The 15335-nt window shown below is 47.0% G+C and overlaps 1 protein-coding gene across 1 annotated transcript in view; it reads right to left on the reverse strand.

The window, feature by feature from the left end:
* Nucleotides 1-6586: 6586 nt before the first annotated feature.
* The window catches only part of LOC119390812 (serine/threonine-protein kinase unc-51-like), a 155908-nt gene continuing 147159 nt past the window's right edge, over nucleotides 6587-15335 (reverse strand). The window contains 1 exon segment of the mRNA XM_049415386.1: nucleotides 6587-12402. Coding sequence (XP_049271343.1) covers nucleotides 12326-12402 — 77 coding nt within the window. The 3' untranslated portion in view covers nucleotides 6587-12325.

The following is a 15335-nucleotide window of genomic DNA, read 5'->3' on the forward strand; positions in this document are numbered from 1 at the left end:
CTGATTGAATGTGGAGACATCCACCCAGGTGTACGTTTGGGCACGAGCCTACATGACGCCTTGGGTTTTAGAGACAATGGAAAGCTGAACACACCCGCGATTGAAATAAGTAAGAGACGGTTAGAGTATTGGTGGCAGAAAACTAGAGAGAAAGGACAAAAATAAGGACATTCTGCCGTAAAGGGCACAGAACGGAGCTGAAAACTTAAGGGTTTTTTTTTTCTTCGGGAGTAAAATAGTTTTAATTGAAGTAAAGACACTAGGCCAACGCTAAAAAAAAAGAGTAAAGGTTTTTTTTTTTTTTCGAGCCTGGTGGCACACTTGTCACCGCCCCGTTATAAAGGGGACGCTCATAGCATCCATCCATCCATCTTAGAGTTACTCTATATGCTACCCTTAGGTAGCGGAGTTGCGCCGCTAGCAACCATGCATTGCGGAGAAGCTTGCGCTCGGGCCAATTTCTGTATTTCTCGACGCCGCCGCTGCAGTGAACTGACTTAACACTATTCATCGCGACCGCCAATGTTTATCGCTGGTCTTCGATAGACATTGGCTTATATTGGCTATATATTGTCTATGTTATAGCGTGACATTAACCTAGTGTCATACATTTACAAAAGACCCAGAAATACGAGTATTTTAAAAATTCATTTTTCTGTCTGAACACGCCTAACTTTAGCCATCTTCAGAAAAGTATGAGATGTGTTGCACTTGTCCTACTGCTTTTTCTGTACTCATCTCTGTTCTAGAACTGTTACAGGATCATGGAATTCAGAGCTTTTATCATTGGCTCCTTTACCTGTGCTTAAAAGCGTCTCCAAGCTGTTCTTTAATTCAGGCTTGAAATTGAAACACATAAGGCAAGATCCATTGTTCTTCTATTTTACATTGGGAACTTCTACATGCAAAGTGCTCTGTAGGCAGATGTGTGGGGTTCTGCCCTTGCAGCAGTGTTTTCAGTGTTTTCAAGATTTGGAAAATAAGCAAAGAAAGCAACAGAACCAATGAACATATTTTAGGCCTACAGTCACATGAAAAAGCAGGAGTGAACTGCATTGCCGGAAGAGTATGTGCGGCGGTTTTAAATTTAACAAGCATGAGACCTTTAAATGCTGCATGTACTGATAATGGAATGTGCAGCATCCAAATCTAATCCCAATATAATCCCGAGATGTCCTATGGGGAGGGAGTCCTATGGATCCCGTTTTTTGTCTCATTTTGGAGGCTTCCGGGAGGTTTCGGGGAATTATTTTGGACATCCTTAGAACTTCCCGCACATCCTAAGCAGCGCATCCTAGGTGTATCCAAAGTACACCATTGCGTTGTCTGGGGTTTTACATGGTATGCCTGCCATGACGTTATGACCAGTAACTTATGTTCGTCATACACTCTTCTCACGCCATATCAATTTTGGTGTGTATCAAGCTAGTGAAGCGGCCGCGAGCGTACCATGATCGTGGCATGTAAATCATGCCGTACATGGCGTAGATGCCATTATTTTCATGTTACCACCTGTATTTTATATTCGTTATACAGTCATGTTATGCCATACCAAATTTAGTATACATCCCACTAACGAAACGGCCAGGAGAGCACATAGTCGTGGGCGGCTGATAGATAGATAGATAGATAGATAGATAGATAGATAGATAGATAGATAGATAGATAGATAGATAGATAGATAGATAGATAGATAGATAGATAGATAGATAGATAGATAGATAGATAGATAGATAGATAGATAGATAGATAGATAGATACTACGTTCAAACTCGCAGAAGTTTGCTAAGAAATGCTTCGCATTTAAGAAATGCCGACAGCCGAGCGCGTAAATGCCGCGCAGTTCGCATTTCTTTATCGCGTTAGTAGGCGTGCGTGCGCGTGTAGGCAAGTACTTCCAGTGAATAAAGAGCGCGCTTAAAGGGGTATTCAGACAGGGGAGAAATGTTCGGGGGAGACGAGGGGATTGCGGATCACATGACCGCGACGTCACGGATTAGCGAGTCGGCATGACCCTCCCCGCGCCTCCTCGGGGGAGACGGGTACCCTACAGGACTTGCTCCATCCCACCGGCCACGTACACCGTCGCCGATCAGCCCTTGCGGCCCTACTAGCTTTTCTCGAGGATGCCGGCCTAGTCGAACGAATTTTCTAGCCGCTCACCACGGTGACTCGGACGCCCGTTCTCCTGCCCCCCCCCACCCCCTCACTGTTTTTTTTTCACTCATACCTTTCTTTTTCTTCTTTTACCATACTCTTTTCACTCTCACTGTCCCTTTAATCCCCAATCCCCCGTGAGTGTATCGGTTGAGGTGTCCTCACTTGAGAGACAGTTATCGTGCACTCCACACCCAATTTCCATTTTCATTTCCTTCTTCCTTTTAAGAATCACCTCCCCCCCCCCCCCCCGACAATGGCGGAGCCTAGTGACGTCAGCTCGCGAGCAGAAGTCTCCACAAATGCCCCCTAGTCACACGGATGAGGCGAACGGAGGGGAGACCAGTGTTACTAGACTACTCTGGTGGCTTGCACCACCCGTTTGACGAGCTGCTGACGACGAGCTGCAGATGACCATGCAGCTTCAGACTGTACACCCGCTGCCCTGCTCTCTGCAGGAGCAAGTGCAACAATGTGGCCAAACAAGAGCCCGAAATATCGCTATATCCCCTACCGCCGGGGGATTGTTTGTCCTTACGGGGAAAAGGTCCCCGTCTCCCCCGAGTAGGCGCGGGGGGGGGGGGGTCACGCTCACTCGCTAATCCGTGACGTAGCGGTCACGTGATCCGCAATCTCCCCGTCTCCCCCGTCGCCCACGCGTTGAGATGAGCGTGTGCCTTTCTTTTTCTTCTTTCACCACACTCTTTTCACTCTCACTGTCCCTTTAATCCCCAGTCCCCCGTGAGTGTATCGGTTGAGGTGTCCTCACTTGAGAGACAGTTATCGTGCACTCCACACCCAATTTCCATTTTCATTTCCTTATCCCTTTTAAGAATCACCTCCCCCCCCCCCCCTCTACAGGGCGTGGTCGCTCCTGCGCGCGCGCTTATCTTGTACATCTTGCGCTCTCACCCCAAGTTTGCATTGATGTTACAGAGAGCACGAAAGTCACTTCGCTCACTGCAGCGGCCGCTTTTGCGAAAGGAGCGCGCTGCTCACAAACAAATGTTACAACTGTGACAGTCCGCGCTCATCCTGTGTGTACTTGCGCGTTCGTTTCGTGCGTCCTCCTTTGTATTTGACCAGCGCGCTTTAAAGGCCAACTCCGGCGATTTTTCGAGGTCGATGGATCTCAATGAAATTCGCTGGTACGTTCCTTTGCACGTTTCCGTCATTTATGCCAAATTACAGGCTTGAGACATGCGCAGATTGTTTGAAAATGAATTTTAAAGATTGTCTGCAAACACCCTCCTGGCTTCCCACAATTATTGGCAACATTGCGTCTGTGACGTCAGTATTGGGAAGGCGGCGGAAGTGACGCAGCCGAGGACACCGCTAACTTCGGCGCTTCGGCCGCTACAGCGAGCGTCTGCTGTGGACAAGGCGACAGACAGCGTTGGTTTGGCCAGCGCTTCGCTGGTTGTCCCGACTGTCACAGTTTTCATACTCCGCGCCGGCGTGACCGGCATGCCTTGCACGACTTTCGGTTCGTTCTTAACAACGTCTACGTCATACGTAGACAGTACACTTGGTTGGGTTTCGGTTTCGGTGTTGCGCTTTTTTGCTTATTTAAAATTATTCTCCAATTTGCCGAGTATTTCTGCTATCGGGGCCGTAACAGGAGCGTCTCAGGAACATAAAAGCACCATTACTTTGACATGGCCAAAAAATCGCCGGAGTTGGCCTTTAACTGTCGAGCTGTGACAGTTGTTAGTTTGCGCTCATCCTGTGTTATGTTCGTTCCGTGCGTCCTTTCTGCTTGAGCAGCGCGTTGCAAGTTTCGAGCTGCTTGCCGTTCTTCGCGTGGCATTACAACTTGTTGCTATAGCATTCATTCCTTCGCCCTCGGGGCGAAACAAGGCACAACAACCGCTCAACTATGTCTGTTAAGTCACGTTTTACTTTCGTGTTATACCGATTTCTATGACAGAGGTATCAGCCATGTTTTTTTTCTTTCCCTTTCTCCTTCCACCTTTTTAAATTTTCAAATTTCTTCTAAACTTAACCTCGCTTTGTATTTTCTTTTCCTTTTGTCCGATCCGGCTTAGCCCGTTGATCTCCCGCTCCAAAGGGAAGAGGCAGCAGACATCATCATCATCATCGCCCCGTCCGTGTGAGTGGGGGACAAATTCTCCTCGCGAGCTGACGTCACTAGGCTCCGCCTTCATCTCCCGAGGATTTGTCCCCCGTGTGAATACCGCTTTAGGCCTGCGCTCCGCCGTTGAAGCTCCCTTCTCTTAAACATCGCTTTGGGTTGCAGTGGCCGGTGATTTAAGAGGAAATGTTCAGGCCCTGAGCGGTTTGGTTCTAGCGCACCAGAAATTCGAGGTTAAAATAAGCTGTGTGCACAACTGGTTATAATGGTCGTCTTCACTTTCACCACCTTTATCGTAGATTGTGAAATGACAACCATCATTCTAGCGCACTACGTGCGCTTTGTCTAAGGGTACGAACACACTGGCGGCGCGGCACTCTCCCGCCCGCCGTTCACCGCTCGCTCGATGCCGCTTTTCTCTCTTTCTCCCGCGGAGCGTCAAAATCTTTCTACCGCCGACTCGATCGCTCGGGGACCTATTTTCGCCGCTACCGCCGGCTGCCGCGCAAGCAAACCACCAATGAGCGCCTGCTTTACCTCCTCTTCCTTCTCACGCGGGCTGTCGTCATAGCAACCAGACATTGTTCTCCTCACCCGCGCAACTCCTCTCCGTCTTTCTGGGAGAAATCGCGAGCCGGCAGCAAGCCGGCGTGTGCGCGCTCCTCGACATGTCCGTTCTTGTCTCGTGATTCTCGCGCCGGCAATGTGGACAGCGTGTTGCTGCTTGCCGCGCGGAGGCGCCGACGGGCGGGACGCCGCCGCGGCATGCTTCCCGCCAGTGTGCACGTACCTTAAGGTAGTAGCAGACTCTCTCCCCACCCCGCGCCGGCGCAAAAAGACAATGTAGCGCCGCGCGCGGCGTTCCGTCGCCGCCGTCGAAGCTCCCCGCCGCACGACCGCTCGCACCCCTCTTCCACCTGTCTCCCTCTTCCTGCACTGCGCGCGCCGCACGCTCACTCGCTCAGTCGTTCCCGCCACCGAGCGCAGCAGACGCTCTCCTCACCCGCTTCTCACCCTACCGCCTTCATGAAAGCCAGCAGCGAGATCAGGCGCATAGTCGTTTGCGTCCCATTTCTAAGGAGCTTCGCTCATCGGTTGTATTCGTACACGGAACAACTGCTAGTTCTTGGCAAGCTGTCCGCTCGTTCAAAGGGTCACGCGCTACGTGACGCCAGCTTGCAAAGTGTTCCACACCCACCATCATGACTACGAGCGGCGCTAACACTCCCAGTTTTGCATGCACATAAATACCCGATAAAGTGGGCGAGGGGACGATCCTCGCCGTATCTCAATTGGTAAGAGCAGCGAGCGCGTAATCCGAAGGTTGCAGGTTCGGTCCCTGCCGGCGGCAAGTTGTCTTTTCGCGAACTTCAATTTCTTCAAGTCTATATCACAATCACTACAAAACACCCTATACACCCTATACGTCCCCTATACCTTCTTTGGCTTCATTATCTGCTGCTTTTCGTTAAGGTAGTGTCAAAAAAACATCACGTAGCATCACACTAGTCATCTGACTAACATCACGCAACAACTAATCACGTGACAAAAATCACGTAACAAGAAGTCACATGACTAAAAATCACGCGACGTCTAGTCACGTGACTCAAATCACGTAACTAGTCAAGAGACTACAAATCACGTAACGTCTAGTCACGGGACTAAATCCACGTAACTGGTCACGTGACATGTTCTCGTCAAAACCCACGAAACAGCTAGTCACGTCACATGTTCCCGCCAAAACCACGCAACACGTGCGTAGTGTGGGGAACCGACTGATACCGGAGAATAGCCAAGCCTAGCCATAATTAGTGCTACTAGCAAAAAGCTTGGCATTACTAGCAAAAAAAATTAGAAGCTAGGTTGAACACTAGCTTCGCTGTTGGTTCCAGCCTTGCACCACTAGTGCGGGCTGTGCACATTATTCTCTCATTTTGAAAAACGTCGGCAAACTGTTATTGTTTCCATGTCAGCGCCAATAATATTCAAGTTGCATTTTGTTGAAGTATACGTCGTCACAGGTGCAGGTAATTAGCTTATGCCTTCTTTCCACTACTTGTGGCTTTGCTACCTCCAAAAGAAACACTACTTCAGTTGTGTCCGCAGTGGACACGTTGATCGCAGTCTTGTAACACAACTAAACATATGGAGTTTGGAAAGCTGAGCAAGTTGGTACGCATTCATAGAAATCTGTGCAGTGTTCGCAGTTAAGTGCCAGAAACGTTTCTCGCGTAGTTCTTTTTGTCGTGTCTTAACTGCAAGTGCTGCATAGTCTACTACTATGACCAATGAACCTTATTCTCACCTATGAAGCACAGCAAGACAAAACGTGGGTTACAGGTAGCGGAAAAACTCTTTATTACAAACAGCTGTACAAGGTAAAAAGAAAAAGGAGAAATTTTAAGCTTTTCCAGCTTTTTTCTTTTCTTTCTTTTGTATATTTCAAAGTGCATGGGCGCACATTCGAAGGAAACTAAAGGAACAAAAGTAAATGAAAATAAAACTCGCACAGTATACAGGCACACTACAGTTCAGTTTGCAACATCTTCAGGAAGTTGCACAGTCACTAAAACAAGCACACGCTATGACAAAAGTAACTAAAACGAACCAAAATATACAGATACAAACTGCCCAGCAGATGTGTATGTTGCACGTAAGCTTGTCCCCATGAAGCGCACTGATCAGTCCAGTGCCGAAGCGCAAAGGGATTTTTTTAAATTATTTTACCCCACTTATATTTTGTTTTCACATGGCAGCCAACAAAGCCTATATACAGACATCCTAAAAACTAAACAAAAAAAAAAAGAATAGTCGCGTGTATACACAGCTATGTACAGTTAAACGCACAATGAATGTCTGCACGTCTTTCCTCAACCAAACCATGACGTCATTCGCTCATTCTCCCTTTGCTTTCCAATGAACTGCGTTGAACAGTTACTCACTAAGGCCAGCCACATGCCTGCGTCCGAATAGAGTTCATTGAACGGAAAAAGCACAAATTAGGTATATGCAATGCTCTCTATAAATGCACTTGCATCAGAGTAGGCATCAGTGGGCATGAGGAGGCAGCCAGAGTACTCGGGTACAGCCCAGACTGGCAGATAACACCTTAAAAATCACATCTGCTATTCTGTGGAGGAGCGAGGTGAACTGCCAACAGTTCCCAAATTGAATTTTGTTCGCAGACTATAACACTTAAAGTGCTGCTGAAAGAAAAATGACACTCTGAGTTAGTGCTTCCTTAACCCCAGCACCAGCCAATGAGCAAATAAAATTTCCAAAGCAGCCAAGGTACACAATAGCTTTGAATGCACACGCTAAGGTCAGGTGGAATCCACAAGCGTCTTGCACTATTACCAGTTTATGAAGTATTGTATCCCATAATGCAAGTCAACTTCATTGTTGCTTCATTGCTGTTAACTTCACTGGTGAGAATGTTGACCAGCAAGAACTTTTCTTGTGGGAATGAAGTTTTCAGTGGTAAAATGTAACCAGCTGCTGTCTCAGACACTTTTGTATACTAGACACCAGACCCTTGAGCAACAAATAGCTAAAAGAATAATCCCAATAAGCTCAGTAGAGGTGGGCTTTCTAGCGAGGCAACTTTCGCCAATTGGAGTTCTCAGAGCAAGAAAATCAAAGACATAGTACCTTTCATTATCTGCACTAGTTTAGAATGTCGCTTAATGGGCAAAACTTCTAGCTATGAACCAGCATGTAGAAAGTAAATGCCCATTAGGAAAAGGGGCTGGCCTTGTGAATAACGGAGACCCATCCGCAATGAAGCACTGTCAACACGTCTACCGTGCATGCATGTTCCAACTGGCCCGCGCATGGCAAGCATAGTTTTGAATGCAAAGAGGAGAAAAGCTGTACAGCAAGGATTCATCTACGTTCAGCATCACCTATGGCTCTATTTGTGTGTAGCACAACCAGGCGCGTTATTTATAGTTGTATGTATAGCAGCAACGAGTAAATATCACAACACTCTTTTCCAAGACATTCACAAACAAAGAGACTACAGCTTTTTTTGTTTTTTTGCTTGTTTTCCCGTCTTTTCTATAAAAGTACCCGCCTACCATGAAATCGTGCTGCTTCCGTAAGCATCAAGCTATGTCATGAAATGGCTTACACACACAAGGCCATCACACACAGACATGAAAAACACACCTCTGGTGACCTCCACATTAAAATCATAATGGGGACGTGAACGTTAAAAAAAATTAAAACCGCAACAAAAAGAAAACAGCTATAAGTGACCCACCGATTTGTAACTACAGGAACGACAGCTCTATCGGGCTTATGGAGCGCTTGCACACAAAGTTACCTACGATGTACAGAAGGCTAGTGTGAACTAAAGTACAGCCTAACAAACATCATCCTAAAGCCTTTACAAGAGACATTGGCAAGTTCAAAAACTTCGCAACATAGGAACACCACTACCAGTACAGAGTACACAGCTTTTCTACGAACTTTTTCCAAGATGCCACGCTACAATAGCCCGTCACGGTCCACCTACACAGAAATGGAACTCCGTCCCCAAGGCATCAATTGCTGGGATGTGCCTACACACCTATGCACACTAGTTACGCAGCCAAACATGCCAGTGGCAAGACCGTTTTAAAACGAAAAACAGGTCTACCACCAGAATTAGCTAATCAGGCACACTATACAGTACATTTCACTGTTTGCACACTTTGGTATTTCTGCTACACAACCATTCCGAAACCACATACGCCCGTGAGCCAAAGCATGCAGTGGACAAGAGTAGTGGCACGAATGAATGATAAAAAAGGCTCAAGGTTCCGCAAGCGGAACTTTTTTTTTTTTTTTCTCGCTTTTTTGCTCGATACACGATGATGTAGATATGAGAGCGTGAATAATATACAACACAATGTCTTACATCAGCCCCAAACGTTTGTAGGGCGTGTCACACTCTGGCAACTCCTTGTGAAGTGTGCCCGAAGCAATTTTCCTCAACCACAATTCAGCTTACAACGATGCTACGAGCATGTCATCCTTAAATAAAGTTGGTCTCTCTCCTTTCAAGCATTATAAGTAAGGGAAAAAAAGAAAGATCTTCCCAGCACTGTCGGTAAAAGCAGGGCTCTGCCAGCTGTCAGAATAAGAAAACGACAGCCTGGAAAGCCTTCGCAGTACCTTGCATTCGCGGGAACACTGCAGGGCACTGAAAAAGCTCACTATCTCCTAGGATGCGTCATTATCTTTTCTCATGTGATCTTGTCTGTACTCTGGTCAAGTGCTTTCAAGAAGCAACATGCATACAGCACCCCAGACACATACAAGTAAACCCGACCGACCGAATGGCCAGGATTGTCATGACACACTACAATGTTCTGCCAAGTCTCCAGCTACTAACCATTTATGATGCACGCCCTATAAAAACATTCGTTACAATTAGCATGACATGCAGAATTGGGGTACGAAGGATAAACAGCTGAGAAAAACCAAGTGTGCAAACTGCTTTGATGTCGCTCCTACGAGGCACACGATTATTGCCGATACCATCGTACGCCTCGACAGTGCAACCGTACCGCAGCAGAGCATCGTAAAAACGAGGAAACACAAAAAAAAAGGTTATTTCTGACAAACGAACTCGCTAAACATGGTAATAACTTCCACACCACATCCTCACTTCAGTCACAGGTTCGACAGTGCCAAAAGCCATGAGGTGCTGCCGAAGGGCTCGGAGCTGCTCAAGAAGGCTACGAAAGGAGCCGACAAAAAAGAACTGCATCAAAAACTTGTGGGCCTTAAAATGCTGCGATCACAATGCACCGTGGCATTAACATGAAAAATGCGAGCATGTGCCTCAAGCTCCCAACAGAAGCATGAAATTGTGCTTTCATTTTAAAAAAATGTGATAATGAACATATCAGGCGTAAAAAGGCAAGGTCTAGTTGTTGCCAAAGATTAAAGGCCCACAGCAACGTGAAAGGTACACGTGAAAGAAGCTTTGGTTCAGGTACTTGGTCTCAAATGTGGAATACATTTTTCGAAGAGGGCAACAATGTTTAGACTTGTGGTGTTCTTATAATGTTCATATCGGCATTCATTAGTCGGGAAAGCCAACTGTCAGCAGCAAGCGCAGGAGGGAAAACGGACGAATTGAGAACGGAAGAAACGTGATGAGTGATGCCCGTTGACACATCCAGTTAGCGGAACAAACACTCTGTCGCACGATTTCTCTCCTCATGGCTTTTGGCCTGAAACCCAAGCAGGTCAACTGTCGTTAATCGTTTTTTTAAGGGAAATTCACTCTCGGTCATCACTCAGGCAATCTGACTAGTCACCGACACAGCAGCGGGGAAAATCGACATCTCGAAGCACCGCCTATGGTCACCTTGGTCCATATACATTCTTGAAGAAAAAAGAAAAAAAAAAGTACGCTCTTTTTGAGGTCTGCTATTGTCCCGTAGTAATAACCACCACCTGCAGCCCCACTTATTTTTTCTTAGAAGAGAAGGGGGGAGGGGGGGCAGCTGAGTCAGTGTTGGTCAAACCTCATTACATGGGAGATGTGTCTGATAGGAAAATGGCATTGTTGTACGAGAAAATTCCTCATAAAGGTTTGCATACCGTGACACTATATTGACGCAAGACCATAACCGATAATTCCTTATATCCGCATTCGTTGTATTGAGGTTTGACATAACACAAAATGGGACACGTCACTTATGCAGACACTGAGCACTAGCAACACAAAGTGTTAGAAAGTGAGTTCATGCAAAAATGGTGGGCAATTATTTCCACGTGACAAAAGCAAGTTTCAAAAGGCGCAACACTTTTTCTTTCTCCACAGAATGTCGTCAATCGCCGGATGCGATCCACCTCTTTTGCCGCATGCAGGTGAGGGTTTTTGATATCACAACTTCCTTGGAACAGCTCTCTCTCGGGTTTGAGAAAAACTTAGGCGCGGTAAATAAATTAGGAGGGGGGGGAGGGGTAGGCTCCGAGATGGAAGCCAGTCAGAAGACAAGGTGCTGTGAGAAGACAAGACACATGTGCCTCAGGTGCACAGCCTCGACTTGGCAGCCACAGGGCTTGCAAGAGGCCCGCTTTCTACTATTGCAGCAAGGCCTAACAGCGGTACCAGGCACCAACAGAGGGTCGGTACTTTGCAAACTATCCGATTGCAAAGTAAACACTGAGAACGGCTGAAAGAGCAAAATGAACCGTGTTGCAAGCGAACAACCATGGGATTGAGTTTAGGAAAAGACATGTTGTAAGAATAGAGAATATTAAATGTGTAATTGGTGCGTACAGTGGCTAAGCAGACTGATGTGCTCGTTTGCACGTTAACCGGTGCAACTAGCTTGCCCGTCTAAGCGTGTTAAATAGTAAAATTTGTTATTTCAGCTCGGCAACAAAAGTGGGAGGCCAACAGGTGTTTGCAGAAGTTGTACATGTGTTCGATGACATCCTTATAATAGCATTACCAGGAAAAGTTGCTTAGGTGCCAACACCTTAGGTGAGCAGCTCTTACGCAACTTTTAGAGGTCTTGTACTGCAAACGCAGAAGGTGAGAAAGAAAAGACGGCTCTTGCCCGTTTGTGGCCCGTCTTATTTTGTCGGGGATCTCGCTACCGAAACAATACGGTGCGGAATACGGGGTCCAAGGGCGGTGTGCCACAGAAATAAAGGAACCGCCGAAGCGTAAAAGAAACTGAAAGTTGTGCAGCAAATTTTCTTTTTTTTTTCCTTTTTTGTTGCTAAGATGACAAATGAAGAATGCAGAAATGACAAAGGAACAGTCACGGACGAGTCACGAGTGAGTGGTGGCTTTGTCAAAGTCCACGAAGAAAAGCTCTGCTCTCGCAACAATGAAAACAGTCGTTGAAAAAAAAAAAGAAAGAAGACACAGAGGAAGCTTGGAGGGAGACGATGAAACTAATCAAGAAATGAACAAGGTCGCAAGGTCCATCCATAGCCACCACCATCAGGCACAGCACTGGTCGGGACAGGCAGCAGCAGCACAGAACACACCATGACGTTGGAGAGGAGGGGCTGACACAAGGGTGGGTGCTCTGAGGAATGGTGCGCGCTTCTTCCTCAACAGGTGGAGTCGTAGGCGCACACGAGGCCTTCGCTCTGGAGTACGTAGAGCCGCTTCTCCACTGCGTCCTTGTCTGCAATCCGAGACGAAGTGTGCAGCTTAGGTTACGTCTATAATATTGCGAGCCACACTATAGCTTAAGGAACATGGATTAATAAAGTCGTTGAAATTACGATACCAACATAATGAAGTTAATCTAAAATTTGGTTTGTCTCCCTTTATTTCACCGAGTGTTCTACCAACTATTACAAAACCAAAAATGCAATATTGCAGACATAATAAAGAAACAAAGTAATTTAGCAAGCCACACAAATGATGCAAGTCTGCGAGTGTGACTTGCCTAATGCTATTCACAGTGCGATGAGGAATGCTACAGGTGCTTAGGAAAGAGCACAGAGACATCCGACTGAGCACTGTCGCAAAGCACAGATCATCTTTAGCCTCAGGTACTGTGAATTTCGTTCATTTGTTCTAGAAAAAAAAAACTCAGGAAGAACATACTAGGCGGGAAGAAAGCGTACCATCTGCATTCTCCAAAACATTTTGCAGTTCCGCTGAATAACAATATAGCGAACTTTGGAAACCGAAACTCGTACAGTAAAAACTCATAAATTCGGATTTCAAGGAACCAGAAAAAATATCCGAATAACATGCAGAATTATCGAAAGTATCAAGAAAACAATAAACAAGTAAGTGCCATTACATCAATACATTTTCATTTTCTTGATAAATAAATTAATCAAGCACAGTCGACTCGTTAATACGAACTTCACGGGGACCACGAAAAACTTCGAATTAAGCGGAATTCCAATTAACCACAACGAACGAAAAATACATTTATTTCAAAGCAGTAAACAAGAAAAAATCTGTGATTGCCGTTTGCTTGTTTGGTGAATCTTGCGGCAGAAAGCAAGTCCTGCAGGCTGTATATGTTCCCGAGTGCTTCCTCGGCGTTGCGCTCAGCAGCCAAAAACCGCTGCGCGAGGGCAAGGCCTGCGGCTACATCAGCAGCCCGCGGTAGTGGCTCACTTGCGGCGGCGTCATCGTCGTCAACCTCAGTTTCGTGACTAGCCTCGCTGGGCTGAACCATCTCCACGATCTCAGCGTCCGACAGTGCACCGCACGTTTCTACCGAACTGTTAGTGGCAACGTACTCCTCGAAAGGGACGTCGCCCAGAGCTGGCAGGAGACAGTCGACGTCAAGCTCAATTGTGCCTTCTTCCCCCACTGTACAAGAGGAGTCATCATCTGCACCACTTGCAATGAAGCCGCACGCCCTAAAGCAGTTTGCAATGGTTTCGTCCTTTAAGCGACCCCACGCTCGCACCAGCATAGAAGGCTCACCTCATACTGACTTGCATTGTCCATACACAACAGCATCCGCTCAAGAAGATGCTTCCTGTACAGTACTTTAACGTTTTTGATAATCCCCTGGTCCATTGGTTGCAACACCGCTGTAGTGTTCGCTGGCAGGTAAGCGACACGTATGGCACTCAAGGGCGGCACATTCATGCGTGCACTGCATTGGTCCACAAGGAGCAATACATTGCGTTTAGATAACGCGAACTTGCGATCCAGTTTTGTGAGCCAATCCTTGAACATGTCTGCGGTCATCCACGCTTTCCTGTTACACGCGCAGTCGACAGGCAGCGTTTTCATGCCCTCGAAACATCTAGGCTTAGCGGCTTTGCCTATCACGAGCAGGCGACATTGCTCAGGGCCCGTCATGTTCGCCGCTATCAGCACCGACACTCTTTCTTTGCTACGCTTCCTTCCGGCACAGTCATCGTCCTTAAAGGTCAGCGTCTTCTCGGGCAACATTCTGTAAAAAAAGTGCCGTCTCGTTGGCACTGAAGATATCTTCCGGCCGATATTCTCCCACGTATTTGCGAAGCTGATTCTCCCTCCACGTAGCACATGTTGCAGCGTTGACGGCAGCCCTTTCCCCGTTCACGCTTTTAAACACCATGTCGTGGCGTTGCTTGAAGCGTGTGAGCCACCCATCGGACGAAGCAGAGTTCTCGATGCCTAGCATCATCGCAAGCGACGAGGCTTTCGCTGCAACGATATCGCCGCTGAGAGGAAGTCGGTTGCTTCACGCCTCCCGAATCCAGATGAGCAGCGCTTGCTCCAACTCCGGGTGGGCGCCAATGCGCATTCTCTTGCGAGACATCCTGAACTGGTCTTTTTCGAATGCGTCCAGTACCGAGCGCTTGTCCTTCAGGATGTTAGACAGGGTATTAGGCTTGATGCCGTATTTCCGTGCAATATCTTGCTTGGCAGTGCCTCCTTGTTCAACTTCTTTCAAAATTTTGACTTTAGTCGAGAAGTCAAGCGTTCGATAAGGCCCGCGAGTTGCCATAGTCGCAACTGCACCTAAAATGCACGTGGAGCTTCGTCGCATCTGGAAACGCTGAGTCCGCTCACGACCGTAACGAGATCAACAATGAGGCCCGGAACCGGAACATTCTCACTGCATTTGCGCAACTAGCCGATTTGTGATCTGCGGCGCTGCACACAGCTGCGATGCCCTCAGCCAACGCTTTGAGCTGTGGCGCTGTGGTCAACTGCGATGCCCTTGGGTGCCGGTCGCACACGCATTGTTTTGCACTTTAAAAATAGGAAATTTAACAAACATTGCGATGTCCTCCGGGAATTTGATTGAAAATAAATTCGAACTACCCGAAATTTCAAACCTCTAGCTTCCAATTACCGAGCACTTCTTCCTGCTGAATTGCATGCAAAACTGACGGGACCCCCACTCCACTTCCAATTAACCGACAATTCCAATTAAGTGAATTAGAATTATCGGGAGTTGACTGTACTTATTTTGCATATGAGCTGTGTAAAAACTGCAATTTTCGTCATTTTCAACTTCATTCAAAATGTGACCACGGCTTATGATCCCTGTGTCGTAAGCCGAAATGCACTCTGAGCTTATCCGTTATTACACACTGCCACCACCAACGCCACCACACGCATGTGACGATAGTTTTTTTGCCGGAA

This window comes from Rhipicephalus sanguineus, chromosome 4 (genome assembly GCF_013339695.2).
Source record: "Rhipicephalus sanguineus isolate Rsan-2018 chromosome 4, BIME_Rsan_1.4, whole genome shotgun sequence".
NCBI classification, from domain to species: domain Eukaryota; kingdom Metazoa; phylum Arthropoda; class Arachnida; order Ixodida; family Ixodidae; genus Rhipicephalus; species Rhipicephalus sanguineus.